The sequence below is a fragment of the Ciona robusta genome, chromosome 4 (assembly GCF_009617815.1).
Source record: "Ciona robusta chromosome 4, ASM961781v2".
Classification (NCBI taxonomy): Eukaryota; Metazoa; Chordata; class Ascidiacea; order Phlebobranchia; family Cionidae; genus Ciona; species Ciona robusta.
Genome location: NC_143238.1, coordinates 7,239,763 through 7,261,601, shown reverse-complemented (window position 1 = coordinate 7,261,601; position 21,839 = coordinate 7,239,763). Strand labels below are relative to the sequence as shown.

Genomic DNA, 21,839 nt, shown 5'->3' with positions numbered 1-21,839 from the left:
ATCGAGCCTCGAACCTGTAACAACTTCATTCCAACAATTGGTGTACCTAAGATATGTATACTGTGCCATTAATAGCATTACAAGTTCCTCCAAAAAATGAATAACCAAACAAAGTAACCGTAAATATATTACACATATATTAAATTAAGGGCGAAAGAGTAGCATAAGTGTTGAAAATAGCAAAGCTTGTTATTCACTTGAGAACATATACTAGAGAAAAACCATTTCAATGCGATATTTTTGAAACCATTTACTACAAAAAATAGCTTAGAATGTCACCAAAGAACCCACACTGGTGAAGTGCCGTACAAATGCAACATTTATGAAAAAAATCGTTTTCTGATGGTAGTAGCTTTCACCAAAGAGTCCACACTAGTGAGCATAAAAATCTTAAATATCGAGAAAATAAAAACAGCAGTAAAATACGCATTTACCTGAAACTATCAACTGGCATATACCTAAATTTTGCAAAAAAACACAGTGTATACATACTTTGTCTTTATTTTAAAGTTAAGTGAACACTTGAGCATTTTAACTGTAGGGTTAGTTCGTACTGAGAAATATCTGCACTGAACACAGCTAGGTGTAGATATTTCTTTGTTTATTTTTAAGCAAACTATGATGTAGTGTAAACGTCACTTAAAAAACAAACATAGAAATGTCCACGCTGAACACCAGTGGGTGTCAATATGTCTTTGTTTGTCCTTTATACAAAAAAGGTAGTCTTACAATAGCATTATTTGCAATGTATATTCTTTATTTATTTCAGTTAAACATAAATTAATGGAAACATCAGTTTTGTGAATCAGGACACCTTTGGTTTAGTTGAGGTATTGTAACTTGTGGGTTAAAATAATTATCTGAAGCAAAACATGCAAGTTGTTCATGCTGTCCGTTGTTGCTAAGGGCGTGACATCTACGTTCTTGTTGCAACCAGTATAACATCTCAACCCTGGAGGGTAAGTGGTGTTAACATAATATTTATTGTAAAGGTCAAATCTAACATAGCTGTCTGGCACTGGGGTTAGGTAGTTGCATTGTAACCTGGATACTGTTTAATGCTAATGGATGTGCGTGTCCCTCGAGTAAGACACCACACTAATGGGTACGAATGCTAGCAATATATTATTTAAATGAAGTTTGCCATTTACACTTATAGCAGATATATGTATAAAGTAGCAGGAAAACATTCGTTTTCACTTACTTATCATATTCCATTTTATCCATATAAGGCCTTCCTTTAAATGAGACAACATCGCTAAATCTTTTTTCAATGTTATGTAACAAAGGGTATATGATGTCGTCCACGTTTTGTAGTTTCTTGTAAAGTTTTGATCTTTGTTTTGCTTCTTTCAGTCGGTTTACTGAAGAACCTGTTAAAAGAATTATGTGAATATGTATGGTGTGTATGAAGCTGCTACGTATGAAAGTAAATTTTGTATCCTCGATTAATGGAGCAACGACAGTCGTTATAACACGGGTGTTCTGTTTCATACACCTTGTGCTCGCTTATCGCGAGTCTGTTTCATACACCTTGTGCTCGCTTATGAGTCTGTTGTGGAAAACTTGTGTCTGCTAAGAGTTTAAAGCTTGCCACTGTAACCAAACGGACAACTTAAATTTATTTCAACTTTTTCTTCAACCAGATCTCTTACCTTTTTGTAGCAGTCTCTTTGGATCTGAAGCTTCTCTTTCAAACAATTCCAATTCGTGTAAAAGTTTCTCCCGTTTCAAAATAAATTCACAAACTTTTTCCCAAGCTGCGACGCTCTGTGAGGACAAATTGTTTGCAGTGGTTAACCATTAGGTGAGTGGTGTATGTGAGTTTATTGATTATGAATAGTGAATGCAACTTATTTATCCTCGCATGGCGGGGCATCGACAGTTGTATAACATGGGTGTACGGTTTCATACACCTAGTGCGCACTTATGAGTTACCACGTATGTAACTTGTTTATCCTCGCATGGCGGGGCAGCGACAGCCGGTATTACACGGGTGTCCGGTATTACACACAAAATCCCGAACCCTTATTCATTTCCTTTAAATACCTACCTCACTGAGGCGAGCATTGAACCCATCACCCCCATACTTCATGGCAATATTAACCCTTTCATCCCTGGTTAGTTGTAACTTCTTCCACACAATTTCAAATCTTCGCTGGTATGTTCCGGTCTGTTGCACATGTGATGTCATCGTCGTGGATGGGAAGGTTAGGCCGCTAGATGGCGATGGAGCAATGTTGGATCTGGGGGTATAATGGTATATACAGGTTGGTGTTATTTATCAATGGGGGTTATATTTCACGTATGTTAGGTCCTACAGCGAAGCATGCCATGGGACCTGGGGTTTAGGCCAAAGTTGGTCTTATACCCCAACATTGTAAGTACCTATAGGTTAGTGTTTTTACGTTGTAGTTTAGCCATGGTATACTTCTATCTTTAAACTGATTCAAACTTTCTGCAGACTAACCACGTAAATATTGCAGGCAGAGTAAAATATATTACATATAAAAATCTTCCATTATAAAAACATTAATTTTAATGCTCATATAAACGTTGGTATAATAAGGGTTCAGGTCAAAGTTGGCCCAACACCTTATTATTAATTACTTTTCATAAATCTTCACATAATCAATGCTACTCTTCAGTTTCACCCTTGGCTTCTCAACTGAACATAAAATAAACTTTGGTAAACTTAAAAATGTCTGATTTGTAATTGTTTGATTACTAAACCCAAATAAGTCACTCACGTACTACCTGAAAGACCTTTATGTACTATAAGTGGTATGCCCACATAGGTTGAGAAGTGAGAACCACTGTTCTATTTAACACACATGGTTGCATTGTATAACTTCTGTGTAGACTTGAAAATAAGTCACTCACATACCAGCTAGAAGACCTTTATGCACCACAAGTGGTATGCTGATCTAATGTGTCTCTTATAGTATTTACTTTATCTAAAAATAGATAAATAAAATTATGTTTTAGAATAATGTAACCTTCACTATCCTGTTCTCTAAACTGTTCCGAATCTTTCCCAATTCCTGAAGTCAAATTGCTCGAAAATAAACTTTCGTCTGTGCTGTTCCCACTGTCCCATAGAAATCTTATATTCCTCGCTCGGCTTGTTTCGTTACCACTAGGTGTCTCCACATAACTCGACATTTCGCTAAATAACGAGTCATGCTTCTCGTCATATTCTGCTGACATCACACTGGCTATTGTGACCGGATAACTTTCATTGTTTTCTTCTTTCTGCCTCATAAACCTTGCAAAACTGAGATAAAAAGTTATTGTTTAAACTTTAAAATAATATATTTTACATTTTTTAGAAAAATTTAAAATTTATTTTTTAGTTATAAAAACAGTAGATTTTCTATTCACTTTTAATCAATATCTTTTAAATTAAAAATTAGTTTTTTTTAAGGCTGATAGCTATTGCAGTATCTTGCCCTAAAATACACACAACCACAATGGTAGCACCACTGGAATAACAAACACGGTTAGGTAACAATGTGTTTTTATAATAAACAAACAAACCTTTGTTCTATAGATCCTTCATCCATTGTTACATCATCTTCATTATCTGTGATGTTATATTCAAAATCAAAACATTTATTATGATGTCATAATCAATTCACCCACCTAGTTCAGGGAGTTTCCCTAACCCCCCCAAAATAACAGAATTCACGTTCCATAACCCACGTTCGTAATGTTCCTTACTGGCTTGTATCTTCTCCACTTTCATCTCGTACTCTCTGTATAGATATCATATAAAGTAAAATAACCAATATTATTACATATATACTGATGTAAAAACCATAACGCATGTATATACTAATAACACAAAGGCAATTTCAAATTTATAATGCATATACAAAAAAAATGCCCCGCCAAAAGGCACACACACTCACAATGATAGCAGCAACGAGCCTCGGACCCTATAACCTATGGTCTGGAGGTGCCTTAACTACTGTACCACTAAACACATACAAACTTTCTTCCAAGCTAAAAGCTCATACACCATGTGTGTCTGGTGCATAAGAAGTCACAAATATAAAACTTGACAGTGAGCATGAGGTGTATGGGTACATTATGTGTGTCTGGTGTATATGAAGACACCCATGTTATAACTCAACAGTGAGCACGAGGTGTATGAATACATCATGTGTGTCTGGTGTATAAGAAGACACCCATGTTATAACTTGACAGTGAGCATGAGGTGTATGAATACACCATGTGTGTCTGGTGTATAAAGTCATCCATATTACAACACATACAAACTTACTTTTGAGCTTTAACCCTCGCACTGTTGGAACTCATCCCCGCCACCGACTCCGAGGCTTCTGAGTTGTAGAAATGGAAGATTGCTCCAAGAAAGTCTGAATCCTGGAAAATGAGGCGAATTTTGTTTAAAACTAAAAAAATCTAAAAGTCCACAAAAAATAATCATAAATAAAAATACAAAAAAAACAAAAAAACAAACTTTCAGGATTTCTAAACATAACAAACTAGTTAAAGATACAATTTAAAAACATCGCAAAAGTCATCAAAAATAGAGCCTAAAAAAATAACCTCTAAAAAATTGTATTCCATAATATAATGTTATAATCTTACTTGTGTTGAAAGATACTTTAAATAATCATCTGTGTTGATTGTGGATTTCCACCAGGCTAACCATGAAGCATACTCACGGGATGTTTTGTGATTTGTTCCGTGAGAAGCAACAGAATCCGTGAGTTGATGATATTTCCAATCACCCTGGTGAAAGGGCATGTTTTTTGTTAAGTAACTGGTCAACTGTGGGAATATTTTGTTCCATTGTTGTAATTTAGTAAGTAGAGTACAAGGTTCAAGGCTCACTGAAGTTATAATGCATAGGATCCAATCCCCTAGTGGTTTTATCACCCTAAAATATCTGCAGAGCCAGATTTCGTTTGTTCAAATAGTAGGTATTTTTGCATAACTAAATAGTTTAGATTATAAATATAAAGATAGAATGAACATGCGAATATTTTGTTTTTAAAAGTGTAAAATAATTAACAATTTTAATTTCTATAAAACAAAATCTGCAAACACGATTGGTAAAAAAAATGTCTTCCATTTCATTTACAATAAGATTGCTATCTGAATTTAAATACAGAAAATGAAATGACCTAAATACTTTGTGAATAAATAATTAATTACCCCCCACCTCTCCTTCCCAATGTGGTTGAGTTTGCGCCATTTTTAACATGGGGTTGATAGGTTGGTGTTGGTTGTTGTTGGTGTGTTTCATTCGTATCTTGCTCATGTCGACCTCTTTAACTGGTGTCACTACCTGTAGTTGTTGGGTTGATTGTTGTTCAAAACCATCGCCCACAAAGTTATATTGGGTTGTTGTATGTCATACGAAAAAAAAAACTGTGTGTGTTTTAACGGCAATTCCTTCACCACAGTTTTACTTATGGGTTGTCAACCATAAAGAAAAACAATTAACCACAAAATTGTTCATTTAGTTATATACACAAAACTGTGGGTGTAAGTGTCATTCGGGCAACACACTTATTGACAATTGCTCCAACCCAGTGGTCACTTATAGATTGTTTAAATTGTCAACCATACAACAACAAAAATCACCCGCAAAGTTACATATGTTGTAACACGTAAGCAGGCACGAGGTGTATAAAACAGAACACCTGTGTTAAAACGACTGTCGTTGCCCCGCCATGCGAGAATTAATACATTCAATTCTAACCATACAAAACTAACCACAGCGTCATTATCAAACATAAGATGGTCATCAGGAACCGTTTTCATTATTTCACCGTAAACCTCCGTTAATTCTTCACCATGGAATAAATTAGAATCAAGTTCCTTCACTATACTTGGGGAGATTTCACCTGCAAGGTAAAACAGGTTATAAGTTGGTGTCATACTATAAACTTGTGTAAAAAGGGTATTATAAAACGATAATGGGCCAACTCTGGCCTAAATCTTAGGTCTCATGATGTGCATTATGTTTAAGTAGTAAATTGTAATTAATAAATTGGGTCACCAAATATTGCTATTAATTCAAGCTTAATATTTGAGCTGTACTTTTAAAATGACAAGTGCTAGATCTAGACCACTGGATCTAAAGGCCATTACAAAAGTTAAGAAGCATTGTATAAAATAAAAACCCAAACTACCCCTAACAACTATCTATGCCACCTATGTTGTTATCTATCGAGGTCTCTGTGCATTAGAAGTATTAAGCTTATACCCACTTACCAGTTAAACCATTATCTATGCCCCATAAGTTATATATCTATGTATAAGAAACATAAACCAACATGGAGGACCTCAATCAATGGACGAATTATGTCAGAGGTAACAACAAATCATTGAGTGGAGTAAGATGGCCAGTGAGGTAAGATGGGATAAATGGGGTAAGATGGTTATTGGGTTGTTTGGACCACAAGTGTAACTACACCAGTTAAACCACTATATCTATGCATAAACCACTATCTATATGCTCACCAGTTAGATCATTATACAACGGACCGCATGTTGTCAATGTAATAGTCGGTAGCTCAACTTTATCTGATACTTGTTCATTGGATGTTCTAACAATAGTGGGGCTTCCGTCAACAGGGTTGCTTAGGCCAGGCTGGGGAAACATGAGGTTACTTTGTATATTAAAGTAAATATAGGTGCTCAGTCTTATTGGAGTTTTGCTATTATTATCTATAACCTTTTATATTTTAAGGTAAGATAAATAAAATTACATTGTACATGAGTGCGCTGAGTGATAGTAGAAATTCTTAATAACTTTTCAGGTGTAGTGAAGGGTTGGCCCATAAGTCACAGACTTTTGATTCTATTTCAATAAGAGACTGACACTGCCATTTAGGCAATATATATATATATATAGCCATTTAGGCAATATATATATATATACAAATAAATAATTTTTTTTATACAATATGTTGGACTTGATTTTTGTCTGTTATGTTTTCATAGCACCAGATTCTAACACACTTTGCTAATTAATCGACCAATTAAACTCCCGATAAATTAACGAACCAGTTTGACTTCTTTAATCGATGGTTGTTGATATTTAGGTGGTGGTGGCGCCACCTCGTGGTCAAACTCAGCTTTGACAAAACTGTTTTCTTCTTTTTTTAAACTTCTCATTTTTTCGTCGTCAATTTCTCTCCTGAGAATGAATGTAACTTATTTATCCTGGCATGACGGGGCAACGACAGTCGTTATAACACCGGTGTTTTGTTTTATACACTTTGCTCCAACCCTGAAGTTGGTGCACAGTAGGTTGCAACACCCTGGGTAATTGGAACTCTGACATAAATTTAAATCCCAAAGTTTGCCACGCTGTAGGAGATTTCAGTATAAAAAATCTGACAGGGCATTACTAGAGTACCTAAGTTGTTAATTTAATTAATTCATCACCTTGTAATAGCTTGTATAAGAGCGGGTACATTGGTCCCATCATCGAGGTCCGATGTTTCTTCTTTCATTTGCTTCCTCATCATAATCATGAGGTCTTCACGTGGGGAAGGGAGGATTGGGAGGTGGGAGTCGGATATTCCTGGTGAAGCAATATCTTGTAGTGACTTTTTATTCTCGCATGGCGAGGCAGTAACTTTATTGGTAATTATTGTAAAGCTAATTATTGTAAAACCTTTCTGTATGGCTGACAACTTGGATGCTTATGGCTGACAACTTGGTTGCAATTACCCTTAAGTTTCTTGCCCAAGGACACATACGCCTACAACACTGGACGGTAATTGCTCATTAATGTCCAAATTGTCAGCCATTCATAAAAAATATATAAAAAACAGTTACCCTTATTCTTATCAAAATCTTTAGTATATTTTATATAAGTAACTTTACCTTTATAATTAATCTTGGGTGCGCTAGAAGCTCGTACGGTTGATTTAACTTGGATTGGTGTTTTCATTGTTGCACGTGATTCAATGCGTGACTGGGGGTGTGGGGTGGGGGAGGCCTGTGGAAAAGTATTAAAATCACTATTATTTTTCTTATTATCTTTTAAAACAGTTTTTGTCCGCATAGTGGTTAGCGGGCCTGCCTGTAACCAATAGGTAATTGGTTCAAGGCTCGACGCTGCTACCATTGTGAGCATATGTGTCCTTGGGCAAGACACTTAACCGCAATTGCTCCAACACAGTGGTCACTAATGGGTTGTCCAAATTATCAGCCACACATAAAAAATCCAAAATAAAAGAACCCACAAAGTAACATACATGGTGCCTCATAAGCTAGCACGAGGTGTCGTTTTCCAGCCATGCGAGGATAAAGTAAGTTACATTCATTCATGTGCAACAGTTTTTTTAAGGTTAAAATAAGGCAGGAACAGGTGACAAATTATAAAACCTGTTTCTTTACTTAACATATTAGATCAGCTGGATGTTTACCCAGTTCACACCAGTTTTATTGTTTGTTATTTCCACTCACATTTTCAACTTGTTCATCAGTCCAGTTTGTAGAAAGCTGAGGTTCAGAATCCCATTTACGAACTCTGGAACGTATAATCATGGTTAATTGGTTGTACCATTACCGAAAGACCAAGAGATGTTTGAATGACTGTTTTATTCTCACATGGTGGGGCAACATGGGTAACTTTGCCGGTAATTATTGTGAAGATAATTATTGTAAAAAGTTTCTGTATGGCTGACAACTTGGACAACCCATTAGCGGTTAGGAAAAATGCCGTTAAGTATCCAAGAACGCAAACGTCCATCAGTAGAACTTATGCCAAGAGCTAAGGCCAAAGTGGTAATCTAATATTCACCTCTTAATCCTCCCATCTTCTTCCATGCCCTCATCTCCCTCATCTTGATCATCAACATCCGATTCCAACATCTCGTCATCCGAGTAGAATCGCTTGACAGGGATCAACCGTTGGAGGGAGCTATATGTCTGTGGGTTAGGAAGGTTTAGAGGAGTAGTTGCATGGAGTCATTGGGGTGTATATGGTAGTATGTTGGGGTGAGGTTAGAGGTGCCTGGGGTCAAATGTCGCCCCAACTTTTGAAATGGCTGGTTTTATATCTTTAAGCACCCAAGTTTTAACTGCAGGTCTAGAAAGAACACCTTTGGTGTTGAGGGAATAGACCTACATCCCAGGTCTCAGGTGTGCCTCACGGAAGACCCACCCTTATAGAATACAGTTATATACTTCAATATATTATTCACTTGATTTAACTTACTTTTCTAAAGTCGATCGCCGGCATTTGGTTTTTCATATCTTTGATTTCTATGCCCATGTTGAAGAGATGTTCTTTCTCTATCTTCGGACGACTTTTCCGCATGAGCGCACGAAACGAAAGACTGCTGGGGAGCTGAGGTAAAAATGGGAAAATTTTTGTAAAAACTTCCGAAAATAAATAAAAAAAATTATTTTTAGCATTAAGCCTCAAACCGGTAAACTCTGTGCTAGATGCTCCTAAGGACACACATGCCCACAATAGAATTATTGTTTAGCCATGTATCCCACATATTGTACCCCCAATACTCACAGTAGTTACAGCAGGAGCATCCATATCCACCTTAGCAAGCTGGTGTTTATGTTTGAATGATTTCTTGATGTCGGCCACGATGTGACGGCGAATGGCAAGAATATTCATGCTGTAGAAGGTAAGTGTTATATGTTATGTGGGGGTTCTGTGTGGTTGTATTCTATGTTGGGAGATTCTAAAGTCTGGCTCACCATGAAATCTGAGATTCAGGCCAGAGTTGGCCCAGTGTTCATTTTCAATAATAACTATGGTAAGGATTTGGCTAACTCTGACAAATATCTCAGGTCTCATTGTAAGACTTGCCAAGGGTCTTCACCCACACTGTATATTGAATATCTGGACCCATATTGTATATAGGTGAGGGCACTGAGGCATGCTATGGGACCAGCAATGTGATTTAGGCTAAAGTTGGCCCATTACCAAAGTAATATACCATATTACAGTAGTGACAGTTATGCTTACTATTTCCCTGCATCGACTGCGATTTGTCCCCTGATCCTTGAAACATTCGCTGCCTCGCTAAACACTCCACGCGCGTTGAGAACTTTAAGGTGGCCGCAGTAATACAGGAAGAGTTGCTCGCATACAGTTACTATGTGGACCTGGGGTGGGGTAAGTTACAACTAAAATATCAACAGAGAAATAACTGTAGGCAAAGTTTTCACATAGAGTTTATTGGTACCACAAGCGGACCTCTGGTAATGGCCTTGTTTGTTTTAGAGGTAGATTAATGCAAGGCTAAATACAAGGTAGCGGCAATGAGCTTTAACATATATAAAGGCAGGGGCTTTTCTCTTAGCAGAATGCTAATAAACAAGTATTAAAGCAATTTCAATAAGTTTTACCATTGTCCCAAGCTAACATGATATGAGATATACCTATACCATATATAAAGAGCATGATGGATTTATAATAAATTAGTTTTACCATTATCCTCCTTTGTAACTCCCTGTTCTGCCAATCCATGAGGAAAGGATCAGGAACTTGTTTACGAAGGGCCGTCCAAACTACATTTGCTTCACCCAAGATTATCGCAGCCTGTGGTGAGAGGTTGTTATGTTATGTTGTGTGTGTAATATATTAGAAGACATTGCAGATTATTATAGGACAAGGGTACATATGTGTAAAATAGATGGATATAAAATGCTTGATAACATTGTTTTATTAGTAGATTAGACACACACGCGATTCTGCTTATAACCTTGTAAGAAACCACCCTACAATTCCTAAAAGATTAAACCAAAAAACTGGGTTATTTTTTGTGTGGCTAAGGAAAAAAATTACAAGTGTATATAACTTCTATTTTTAAAACTACAAAATAACGTTTTGTTTTTATAAACAACTTACAAGACTCTCTTGATCTTCTGTTGATATAAAATCCCAATGCGGCCTGGGGTGAACCCTCTTCCTTATATGGGAGGATAAGCTCGCAAACGACTTTGGGGGGCTCTGGATGCTTTCGTTTATAGGGGTTAAAGGTCGCTCGTCAGGAGTCACAGGGTCAGAGGTTGCGAGGTCAACCTAAAAGGTCATTCAGTTAATAATGTGAATACGTATTGAATTAATGCAACTTTTTTCTCTCGTGGAAGTATACGTACAAAGTTATGTGTGTAAATACTAAACAGTGTATGTAACCAAATAGCTGTCGTTGCCCCACCATGCAAGATAAATAAGTTACATACGTGGTAACTCGTAAGCGGGCACAAGGTGTATAAAACAGAACACCTGTGTTATAACGACTGTTGTTGCTCCGCTATACAAGACTAAATAAGTTACACACATGGTAACTTGTGGGCGGGGACGAGGTGTATGAAACAGAACATCCGTGTTATAACAAATGTCGTTGCCCGCCATGCGAGGATAAATAAGTTACATACGTGGTAACTCGTAAGCGGCCACAAGGTGTATGAAACAGAACACCCTTGTTATAACGACTGTCGTTGCCCGCCATGCGAGGATAAATAAGTTATATTGATTCATTCATACATGTAGATAGCACTACATCAATCCATGTATGCAGTTAGATAAACATAACTACAAAATATCCCAACCTCAGATTTCCTCAGTGACAATGAGCTGAGGTTGGATAATTTAACTTTGCAATCTTGGTTCAAAGTATCCGGTATTCGCTCCAAGTTGTAAATATCTTGCAGTTTATGTTTTCTATGAATTGATGACTTCATAATGGACTGCATTGTTTCATCAACAGGGGTATTGTGAATTTAAGTTGTCAGTTGTTTTGCTGTCATTGTAAATTAAGTAAAATGTAAGCACCTTTGGGTTCTAAAATTAAAAAGCAGAATACCGTGCATGCTATAATAATAATAATATGCTAAGTGGTCACAACATTGTATATGCACATTCTATTCTATATGGGTGAGGCCTCACAGTGAGGCACGCCGTGGGACTTTGGGTTTAAGCCAGGGTTGGCTCAGTAAAAGCTTTTAGTTTTATTACTATAACAGGCGATACATAATGTCTTTTTAAAACAAAAACAGTCAAACCAAAGCTAAATTAATCATAGTTTGTAGATTTTTTAAAAAAATACTATAATATCTGTGAAAAGTAGCTGAAAACTGCTATAAAATCGTCTATATTTGTCAAAAACAAGACCTTTTTTTCTTAAAATTATTTCGTTGCTATGTGAAGCTTTTATTTTCGTTGTAGCGAAAATGGGGGACTCACCCAAAGCCGAAACTCTCGAATAGAAATCTTAAATCACGTCAATACCAAAATGCAAAATTATATTTTATTACTAATATATATGCTAAATTTTACGCATTAATCAGAGTAAAATGACTGGAAAATTTTGGTTTAAGCCCAATTTTTTAACATATGGTATCGTTAATTCTTGTTTTTAAATACACTTCATATTTCAAAACTATATCAGCAAATATAGCAGTTCAAAGTTACTGTGGTAAAAATATGACCACATTTTAATATCGTCAATATATTTCTGATTAAAATGTCCGCTCGGTTTTGAATCACCATACGATATTGTGTTGTTTCGTGGTAAATACATATTTGTTGTTGCTTCGCAGCGTGTACCGTATGTATTGTTTACATACGCGCCAGCTGTATTAAATCCCACGAAAAGATGGTAAATATTAAGGGATTACATTAACTATACGGTAATACACCATATTTCATTTGTTTTTTTTAAAGTTAACTAGAAACATGGTCACAAAACGCAAATTATATGTGTTGTAGTTTAATATGGCATTGTTATTTTGTATTATTCGGCTATCAGTGCCTTATCCGGTACAGCATCCGGTTAAACTGTGGGCAACAGTCGTATTTATAAACTGCATTCGTTACACTGTGTTTTTGTATTGCAGAAGATTGACAGAGACAGTCTAGCGCATATCAAAGTACAACACACTAATATTCCAGGAAAACCACATGCAAAGTTCTGCATCAAGTTAAAAGGTAATAATATATGTTTTTATTATTATATATATATGGTATTATGGATTTTGTATATTAGGGGTGTTTTGTTTTATTGGTAAATAACTTATTAATTAGCTTAACATACTGTTTGTTGTTTATACACCTGGTATACTGTTTGTTGTTTATACACCTGGTATACTGTTTGTTGTTTATACACCTGGTATACTGTTTGTTGTTTATACACCTGGTATACTGTTTGTTGTTTATACACCTGGTAAACTGTTTGTTGTTTATACACCTGGTATACTGTTTGTTGTTTATACACCTGGTATACTGTTTGTTGTTTATACACCTGGTATACTGTTTGTTGTTTATACACCTGGTATACTGTTTGTTGTTTATACACCTGGTATACTGTTTGTTGTTTATACACCTGGTATACTGTTTGTTGTTTATACACCTGGTATACTGTTTGTTGTTTATACACCTGGTATACTGTTTGTTGTTTATACACCTGGTATACTGTTTGTTGTTTATACACCTGGTAAACTGTTTGTTGTTTATACACCTGGTATACTGTTTGTTGTTTATATACCTGGTATACTGTTTGTTGTTTATACACCTGGTATACTGTTTGTTGTTTATACACCTGGTATACTGTTTGTTGTTTATACACCTGGTATACTGTTTGTTGTTTATACACCTGGTATACTGTTTGTTGTTTATACACCTGGTAAACTGTTTGTTGTTTATACACCTGGTATACTGTTTGTTGTTTATACACCTGGTATACTGTTTGTTGTTTATACACCTGGTATACGGTTTGTTGTTTATACACCTGGTATACTGTTTGTTGTTTATACACCTGGTATACTGTTTGTTGTTTATATACCTGGTATACTGTTTGTTGTTTATACACCCGGTATACGGTTTGTTGTTTATACACCTGGTATACTGTTTGTTGTTTATACACCTGGTATACTGTTTGTTGTTTATACACCTGGTATACGGTTTGTTGTTTATACACCTGGTATACTGTTTGTTGTTTATACACCTGGTATACTGTTTGTTGTTTATATACCTGGTATACTGTTTGTTGTTTATACACCCGGTATACGGTTTGTTGTTTATACACCCGGTATACGGTTTGTTGTTTATACACCTGGTATACTGTTTGTTGTTTATACACCTGGTATACTGTTTGTTGTTTATACACCTGGTATACTGTTTGTTGTTTATACACCTGGTATACTGTTTGTTGTTTATACACCTGGTATACTGTTTGTTGTTTATACATACTGGTATACTGTTTGTTGTTTATACACCCGGTATCCTGTTTGTTGTTTATATACCCGGTATACTGTTTGTTGTTTATACACCTGGTATACGGTTTGTTGTTTATACACCTGGTATACTGTTTGTTGTTTATACACCTGGTATACTGTTTGTTGTTTATACACCTGGTATACTGTTTGTTGTTTATACACCTGGTATACTGTTTGTTGTTTATACACCTGGTAAACTGTTTGTTGTTTATACACCTGGTATACTGTTTGTTGTTTATACACCCGGTATACTGTTTGTTGTTTATACACCTGGTATACTGTTTGTTGTTTATACACCTGGTATACTGTTTGTTGTTTATACACCCGGTATACTGTTTGTTGTTTATACACCTGGTATACTGTTTGTTGTTTATACACCTGGTATACTGTTTGTTGTTTATACACCTGGTATACTGTTTGTTGTTTATACACCTGGTAAACTGTTTGTTGTTTATATACCTGGTATACTGTTTGTTGTTTATACACCCGGTATACGGTTTGTTGTTTATATACCTGGTATACTGTTTGTTGTTTATACACCTGGTATACTGTTTGTTGTTTATATACCTGGTATACTGTTTGTTGTTTATACACCCGGTATACGGTTTGTTGTTTATACACCTGGTATACGGTTTGTTGTTTATACACCTGGTATACTGTTTGTTGTTTATACACCTGGTATACTGTTTGTTGTTTATACACCTGGTATACGGTTTGTTGTTTATACACCTGGTATACTGTTTGTTGTTTATACACCTGGTATACTGTTTGTTGTTTATATACCTGGTATACTGTTTGTTGTTTATACACCCGGTATACGGTTTGTTGTTTATACACCCGGTATACGGTTTGTTGTTTATACACCTGGTATACTGTTTGTTGTTTATACACCTGGTATACTGTTTGTTGTTTATACACCTGGTATACTGTTTGTTGTTTATACACCTGGTATACTGTTTGTTGTTTATACACCTGGTATACTGTTTGTTGTTTATACACCCGGTATCCTGTTTGTTGTTTATATACCCGGTATACTGTTTGTTGTTTATACACCTGGTATACGGTTTGTTGTTTATACACCTGGTATACTGTTTGTTGTTTATACACCTGGTATACTGTTTGTTGTTTATACACCTGGTATACTGTTTGTTGTTTATACACCTGGTATACTGTTTGTTGTTTATACACCTGGTAAACTGTTTGTTGTTTATACACCTGGTATACTGTTTGTTGTTTATACACCCGGTATACTGTTTGTTGTTTATACACCTGGTATACTGTTTGTTGTTTATACACCTGGTATACTGTTTGTTGTTTATACACCCGGTATACTGTTTGTTGTTTATACACCTGGTATACTGTTTGTTGTTTATACACCTGGTATACTGTTTGTTGTTTATACACCTGGTATACTGTTTGTTGTTTATACACCTGGTATACTGTTTGTTGTTTATACACCTGGTATACTGTTTGTTGTTTATACACCTGGTATACTGTTTGTTGTTTATACACCTGGTAAACTGTTTGTTGTTTATACACCTGGTATACTGTTTGTTGTTTATATACCCGGTATACTGTTTGTTGTTTATACACCTGGTATACTGTTTGTTGTTTATACACCTGGTATACTGTTTGTTGTTTATACACCTGGTATACTGTTTGTTGTTTATACACCTGGTATACTGTTTGTTGTTTATACACCTGGTATACTGTTTGTTGTTTATATACCTGGTATACTGTTTGTTGTTTATACACCTGGTATACTGTTTGTTGTTTATACACCTGGTATACTGTTTGTTGTTTATACACCTGGTATACTGTTTGTTGTTTATACACCTGGTATACTGTTTGTTGTTTATACACCTGGTATACTGTTTGTTGTTTATACACCTGGTATACTGTTTGTTGTTTATACACCTGGTATACTGTTTGTTGTTTATACACCTGGTAAACTGTTTGTTGTTTATACACCTGGTATACTGTTTGTTGTTTATATACCTGGTATACTGTTTGTTGTTTATACACCTGGTATACTGTTTGTTGTTTATACACCTGGTATACGGTTTGTTGTTTATACACCTGGTATACTGTTTGTTGTTTATACACCTGGTATACTGTTTGTTGTTTATATACCTGGTATACTGTTTGTTGTTTATACACCCGGTATACGGTTTGTTGTTTATACACCCGGTATACGGTTTGTTGTTTATACACCTGGTATACTGTTTGTTGTTTATACACCTGGTATACTGTTTGTTGTTTATACACCTGGTATACTGTTTGTTGTTTATACACCTGGTATACTGTTTGTTGTTTATACACCTGGTATACTGTTTGTTGTTTATACACCCGGTATCCTGTTTGTTGTTTATATACCCGGTATACTGTTTGTTGTTTATACACCTGGTATACGGTTTGTTGTTTATACACCTGGTATACTGTTTGTTGTTTATACACCTGGTATACTGTTTGTTGTTTATACACCTGGTATACTGTTTGTTGTTTATACACCTGGTATACTGTTTGTTTTTTATACACCTGGTAAACTGTTTGTTGTTTATACACCTGGTATACTGTTTGTTGTTTATACACCCGGTATACTGTTTGTTGTTTATACACCTGGTATACTGTTTGTTGTTTATACACCTGGTATACTGTTTGTTGTTTATACACCCGGTATACTGTTTGTTGTTTATACACCTGGTATACTGTTTGTTGTTTATACACCTGGTATACTGTTTGTTGTTTATACACCTGGTATACTGTTTGTTGTTTATACACCTGGTATACTGTTTGTTGTTTATACACCCGGTATCCTGTTTGTTGTTTATATACCCGGTATACTGTTTGTTGTTTATACACCTGGTATACTGTTTGTTGTTTATACACCTGGTATACTGTTTGTTGTTTATACACCTGGTATACTGTTTGTTGTTTATACACCTGGTATACTGTTTGTTGTTTATACACCTGGTATACTGTTTGTTGTTTATACACCTGGTAAACTGTTTGTTGTTTATACACCTGGTATACTGTTTGTTGTTTATACACCTGGTATACTGTTTGTTGTTTATACACCTGGTAAACTGTTTGTTGTTTATACACCTGGTATACTGTTTGTTGTTTATACACCTGGTAAACTGTTTGTTGTTTATACACCTGGTATACTGTTTGTTGTTTATACACCTGGTATACTGTTTGTTGTTTATACACCCGGTATACTGTTTGTTGTTTATACACCCGGTATACTGTTTGTTGTTTATACACCCGGTATACTGTTTGTTGTTTATACACCTGGTATACTGTTTGTTGTTTATACACCTGGTAAACTGTTTGTTGTTTATACACCTGGTATACTGTTTGTTGTTTATACACCTGGTATACTGTTTGTTGTTTATACACCTGGTAAACTGTTTGTTGTTTATACACCTGGTATATGGTTTGTTGTTTATACACCTGGTATACTGTTTGTTGTTTATACACCTGGTATACTGTTTGTTGTTTATACACCCGGTATACTGTTTGTTGTTTATACACCCGGTATACTGTTTGTTGTTTATGCACCTGGTAAACTGTTTGTTGTTTATACACCTGGTATACTGTTTGTTGTTTATACACCTGGTATACTGTTTGTTGTTTATACACCCGGTATACTGTTTGTTGTTTATACACCCGGTATACTGTTTGTTGTTTATACACCCGGTATACTGTTTGTTGTTTATACACCCGGTATACTGTTTGTTGTTTATACACCTGGTATACTGTTTGTTGTTTATACACCTGGTATACTGTTTGTTGTTTATACACCCGGTATACTGTTTGTTGTTTATACACCCGGTATACTGTTTGTTGTTTATACACCCGGTATACTGTTTGTTGTTTATACACCCGGTATACTGTTTGTTGTTTATACACCTGGTATACTGTTTGTTGTTTATACACCTGGTATACTGTTTGTTGTTTATACACCTGGTATACTGTTTGTTGTTTATACAAATTGTTAAAATACAGTTACACTCCTAAAAAACTCGTTATTTTAATTTCAGGCACAATGAGAGCTGTTTCATCTTTCTTGCAGCAAATACAGCGGTTTAACTTCGCTGTATTATCCAGTGTTGTATGTTGTGGCTTGTATGGATTCACGCTGGTGTTTCAAGTAAAACTACTCACTTTAATATGGAGTAAGGGAGGATGTGTAATCATATGTAACAGCTTATTTGTTTTCTAATACACAATTACATAAAATAAATATAATTTTTTTTTTTTAAATAACATATGAAGAAATAATTATTTAAAATAACAAAAAAGGGCAATTAGCAGAAAACGTCTTTCGTTAAAACATGCCAAGGGTAAAAACTATTTAAAGTTTAAAATAAAATCATTGTTTCTAAACACATAATACAGTATCAACTCATATTCAGCTGTAATTATCTAAATTAAATTATCACAATATTGTTTACAATCAATTAAATCATACTGGCAGGAAATTGTGACATGACAATACCTGTTATTAATGATTATGATGTAATAAACACAGCTATGACTCATAACATGATGTATTAGTTTGTCAACGACTGTCATTTTGCTGCCAATTACCTTCTCTTTGTTGTTTTAATTAATTTAATCTTTGCGGTCGAATTCGAAGAGATAAATGGAACCAACCCAGTGGACATTAATGGGTTGTCAAAATTGTGGGCATATAAAAACAAGTAATAAATAAAAAGTAATACAAACAGTCACCCATAAACAGGGGTGCATGAAACAAAAAATCTGTGTAATAACAAATGTTGTTTTACAGCCATGCGAGGATAAACCAAGTTACGTACATTCAATTTAAGTTATAATAATATACATTAATACCACCCTTCATTACAGCATTTGTGTGTGCATTCATTAGTGGTCTTGGTGTAACAGCAGGTGTACACAGATATTGGTGTCATAGATCGTATAAAGCAACATTTCCACTTAGAGCTTTGCTATGCTTCCTGCAAACACTGGCGATACAGGTGAGTGTTGATTAGTCTCTAATTATGTATTATGGTGTTTGGTGTACACCTCATGCTAACTGCTAAGTGATAGCACTTCCGCCCTGATCCAGAGGTTATAGGTTCAATGCTTGTTGCTGCTACATTTTGGGTGTTTGTCCTTTGGCAAGACACTTAATGGAAATTACTGCAACCCAGTGGTCACTAATGAGTTTGTATAAATATTCACCAACAAAGTTACATACGTGGTAACTCATAAGCAAGCAGGAGGTATGAAACAGAACACCCGTGTTATAATGACTGTCCTCACCCGCCATGCAAGAATAAATAAGTTACTTTCATTCATCCAATGATGCTAAACTGCTTCCACAGAACAGTATATTAAACTGGGCCACGAACCACAGGGTTCATCACAAGTTCTCGGAGACGGACGCCGACCCACATAACGCCAACAGGGGCTTTGTGTTCAGTCATATTGGCTGGATTGTAATGAAGGAACATCCATCTGTGGATGAGAAACGTAATATAATGGATGTGAGTGACTTACTGGAGGACAAGGTGGTCGCTTTCCAACATAGGTGGGTGGGTGGTGTAACTTTGTGGGTGTAAATTAGGTAATGTTGTTTATAATTGCAAGGTTAGAAAAACTTAATATTAGTTTTTTACAACCAAATTACACGTTGTTTATTTCAGATATTACGGGATCCTTGTTCTTCTTATTGGGGTAATGTTTCCAACACGTAAGTTCTTTTGTGTTTTAGAATGAAGGATAAGACCCGATAACTTTAGGCCATTCCGGATGTTGTGTCTTTGGGCAAGATACTTGGTTACCCAGTGATCACTAATGGGTTGTAGCACCCTGGGTGTTGTGGTAATGGGCCAACTTTGTCCTTAATTCCAAATATCCTTGTATGTCATGCTGTAGGACCTCACCCAGGTAGAATAGAACAGATTTGCGAAATCAGCTGATTTAGTTTTCTACATTGGGCTGAATGAATGCTTACAGTATTCAATATTCATAAATAATCCATGTTTTTCAGTTGTTCCTGTTCTGTTCTGGGGCGAAAGTTTCACGTTTGCTTTTTTCCTTAACATGAGTCGATACTGTGTATTGTTAAATAGTGTTTCTATGATAAATAGCGTCGCCCATATATGGGGGTATAGACCTTATGATGACACAATCGGACCAGCCGAGAATTCAATATGTGCGTTTGCAGCAATGGGTAAGTGGGCACTGGCGTAGAGTACGGGCATTTTAGGAATTCACTTTGCAAAACGCAATTTCAAAACTCTACGCCAATGTAAGTGGGATATATTATTAATTTTGCTTAAAGGTAGTCATTATATTGTAAGGTCTTCGTGTAAAACCCGAGATTTAGGCCAGAGTTGGCCCATTTCTTTAACACCAAGACTGTCTTTATAGTTGAAATTCTACTCATCCAAAACCATTGGCCACTCCTGGCACTTAACAGAACGTAAGATGTTTAAAGTATGAAATAAGTGGGGGCTTCTCTATATTTAACAAAGCATATTTTAAAGACTACTTTTAACAGCTGTCCCGCCCTGTCATTGGTTTAAATCTTGTCATATAGACTATATAATAATAATAACTATTATGTAAAAAATATTTAAAATGAAAAAGTGTAAAAATACCCACTGTATACCAAACACAAGTGTTATGGAAATCCTGCAACTGAAATAAATGGCATATTATATATGAAAGTACCTATATTCAGGTGAAGGCTACCACAACTACCACCATGTTTTCCCCCACGATTACCGAACCAGTGAGCTTGGTATGAAACTAAACATCACCGCTTCCTTTATTGACATGATGGCAAAGTTGGGGTTGGCTTACGACCTTCGGACCATGAGTAACGAAGTTATAACTGAGAGGAAACGAAAGAATCTACTCGGGAAAGAGCAATGAGTTGGTGTGGTATTGTTTGCTGTTATTTCATGCAATATTATATTTAAATGATGGAAAACTGAAGCACATAAACTTATTTCTTGATCATTTTGGGGTAGATTTAACCTATGTCTTGCCCAAGGACATATACTACTACAATGGTAGCAACGCCAGCTTCAAACTAATATCCTGGCTAAGGGCAGACATGCTAACAGCTGTGCCACATCGCCAGATGAATTAGGATGTTTTTAACCCGACAGTGAACTTGAGGTGTAATTACACCATTTCCATTTAATGTATATGATGTTCTTATGTATTTGCTTTTTAACTGCTAAACTTTGTCAATATGCAAATGCTTGTGCAATACTGCTTAGTACTTATAGTGTGTTGTTTATATTTAAATGTTCCTACTGTTACATCTGTAACAATGCCTGTGTCTGTACCTGTTTATAATGCATTGTTACTTTATGCTGCGCATTAATACACAGTCTTCCAACAAAACTATTCACAGAAATGGACAGATATGGCTTTAGTTTGGGCAAAAGTCAATCTAGTATTATATTAAAGTATTTTACATAAGGATGTAGTTTGTATAACCTGAATGACGGGATAATGAATGTAACATATTTATCTTCGCGTCGCCGGAAAACAACAGTCGTTATCACACGGGTTTAACAGCTCGTGCACGCTTGTGAGGCACCATGTAT

The 21,839-nt window shown here is 35.7% G+C and overlaps 2 protein-coding genes and 1 long non-coding RNA gene across 5 annotated transcripts; 2 read left to right on the top strand and 1 right to left on the bottom strand.

Annotated features, from left to right (window-relative positions):
• Positions 1-109: 109 nt before the first annotated feature.
• Positions 110-11,845, bottom strand: LOC149737246 (coiled-coil domain-containing protein 87-like). Of its 2 annotated transcripts, XM_089877548.1 has the most exons (24): positions 11,575-11,845; positions 10,871-11,044; positions 10,451-10,561; positions 9,986-10,125; positions 9,524-9,632; positions 9,215-9,346; positions 8,798-8,925; positions 8,461-8,524; positions 7,876-7,990; positions 7,432-7,570; positions 7,048-7,180; positions 6,502-6,631; positions 5,752-5,882; positions 5,195-5,320; positions 4,618-4,761; positions 4,289-4,389; positions 3,646-3,758; positions 3,541-3,586; positions 3,000-3,277; positions 2,611-2,668; positions 2,054-2,246; positions 1,656-1,770; positions 1,205-1,373; positions 110-952 (listed from the first exon to the last, which is right to left on the bottom strand). In XM_089877548.1, exons 1-24 carry the CDS (start codon positions 11,716-11,718, stop codon positions 793-795), a joined length of 3,153 nt encoding a protein of 1,050 aa, XP_089733674.1. In that variant the 5' UTR covers positions 11,719-11,845; the 3' UTR covers positions 110-792. The 2 variants fall into 2 exon arrangements, with proteins under 2 accessions (XP_089733674.1, XP_089733675.1); XM_089877549.1 differs by lacking the exons at positions 2,611-2,668; positions 3,000-3,277.
• Positions 966-10,876, top strand: LOC149737247 (uncharacterized). 2 transcript variants are annotated; one of them, XR_016384988.1, is made up of 8 exons: positions 966-1,105; positions 1,647-1,807; positions 2,126-4,764; positions 5,757-6,664; positions 7,442-9,351; positions 9,535-9,641; positions 9,967-10,135; positions 10,498-10,876. It is a non-coding gene; the product is annotated as an uncharacterized LOC149737247 (long non-coding RNA). The 2 variants fall into 2 exon arrangements; XR_016384989.1 differs by having other exon boundaries at positions 968-1,105; positions 1,666-1,807.
• A 336-nt stretch (positions 11,846-12,181) lies between the features above and the next one.
• Positions 12,182-21,633, top strand: LOC149737245 (acyl-CoA desaturase-like). The gene is made up of 7 exons (XM_089877600.1): positions 12,182-12,952; positions 18,285-18,419; positions 19,114-19,244; positions 19,596-19,801; positions 19,917-19,963; positions 20,264-20,446; positions 20,960-21,633. Exons 2-7 carry the CDS (start codon positions 18,290-18,292, stop codon positions 21,151-21,153), a joined length of 891 nt encoding a protein of 296 aa, XP_089733726.1. The 5' UTR covers positions 12,182-12,952; positions 18,285-18,289; the 3' UTR covers positions 21,154-21,633.
• The last annotated feature ends 206 nt before the right edge of the window (positions 21,634-21,839 follow it).

Coding starts and splice junctions, on each gene's coding strand:
- LOC149737246 (XM_089877548.1), bottom strand. CDS start 11,718: ATGCAGTCCATTATGAAGTCATCAATTCATAGAAAACATAAACTGCAA. Junction 7,571..7,875: donor ACCCAAGATTAATTATAAAG/GTAAAGTTACTT, acceptor TTGCTTCACCAG/GAATATCCGACTCCCACCTC. Junction 5,883..6,501: donor GTTGTATAATGATCTAACTG/GTGAGCATATAG, acceptor TTTACCTTGCAG/GTGAAATCTCCCCAAGTATA.
- LOC149737245 (XM_089877600.1), top strand. CDS start 18,290: ATGAGAGCTGTTTCATCTTTCTTGCAGCAAATACAGCGGTTTAACTTC. Junction 18,420..19,113: donor ACTACTCACTTTAATATGGA/GTAAGGGAGGAT, acceptor CCTTCATTACAG/CATTTGTGTGTGCATTCATT. Junction 19,245..19,595: donor TGCAAACACTGGCGATACAG/GTGAGTGTTGAT, acceptor CTGCTTCCACAG/AACAGTATATTAAACTGGGC.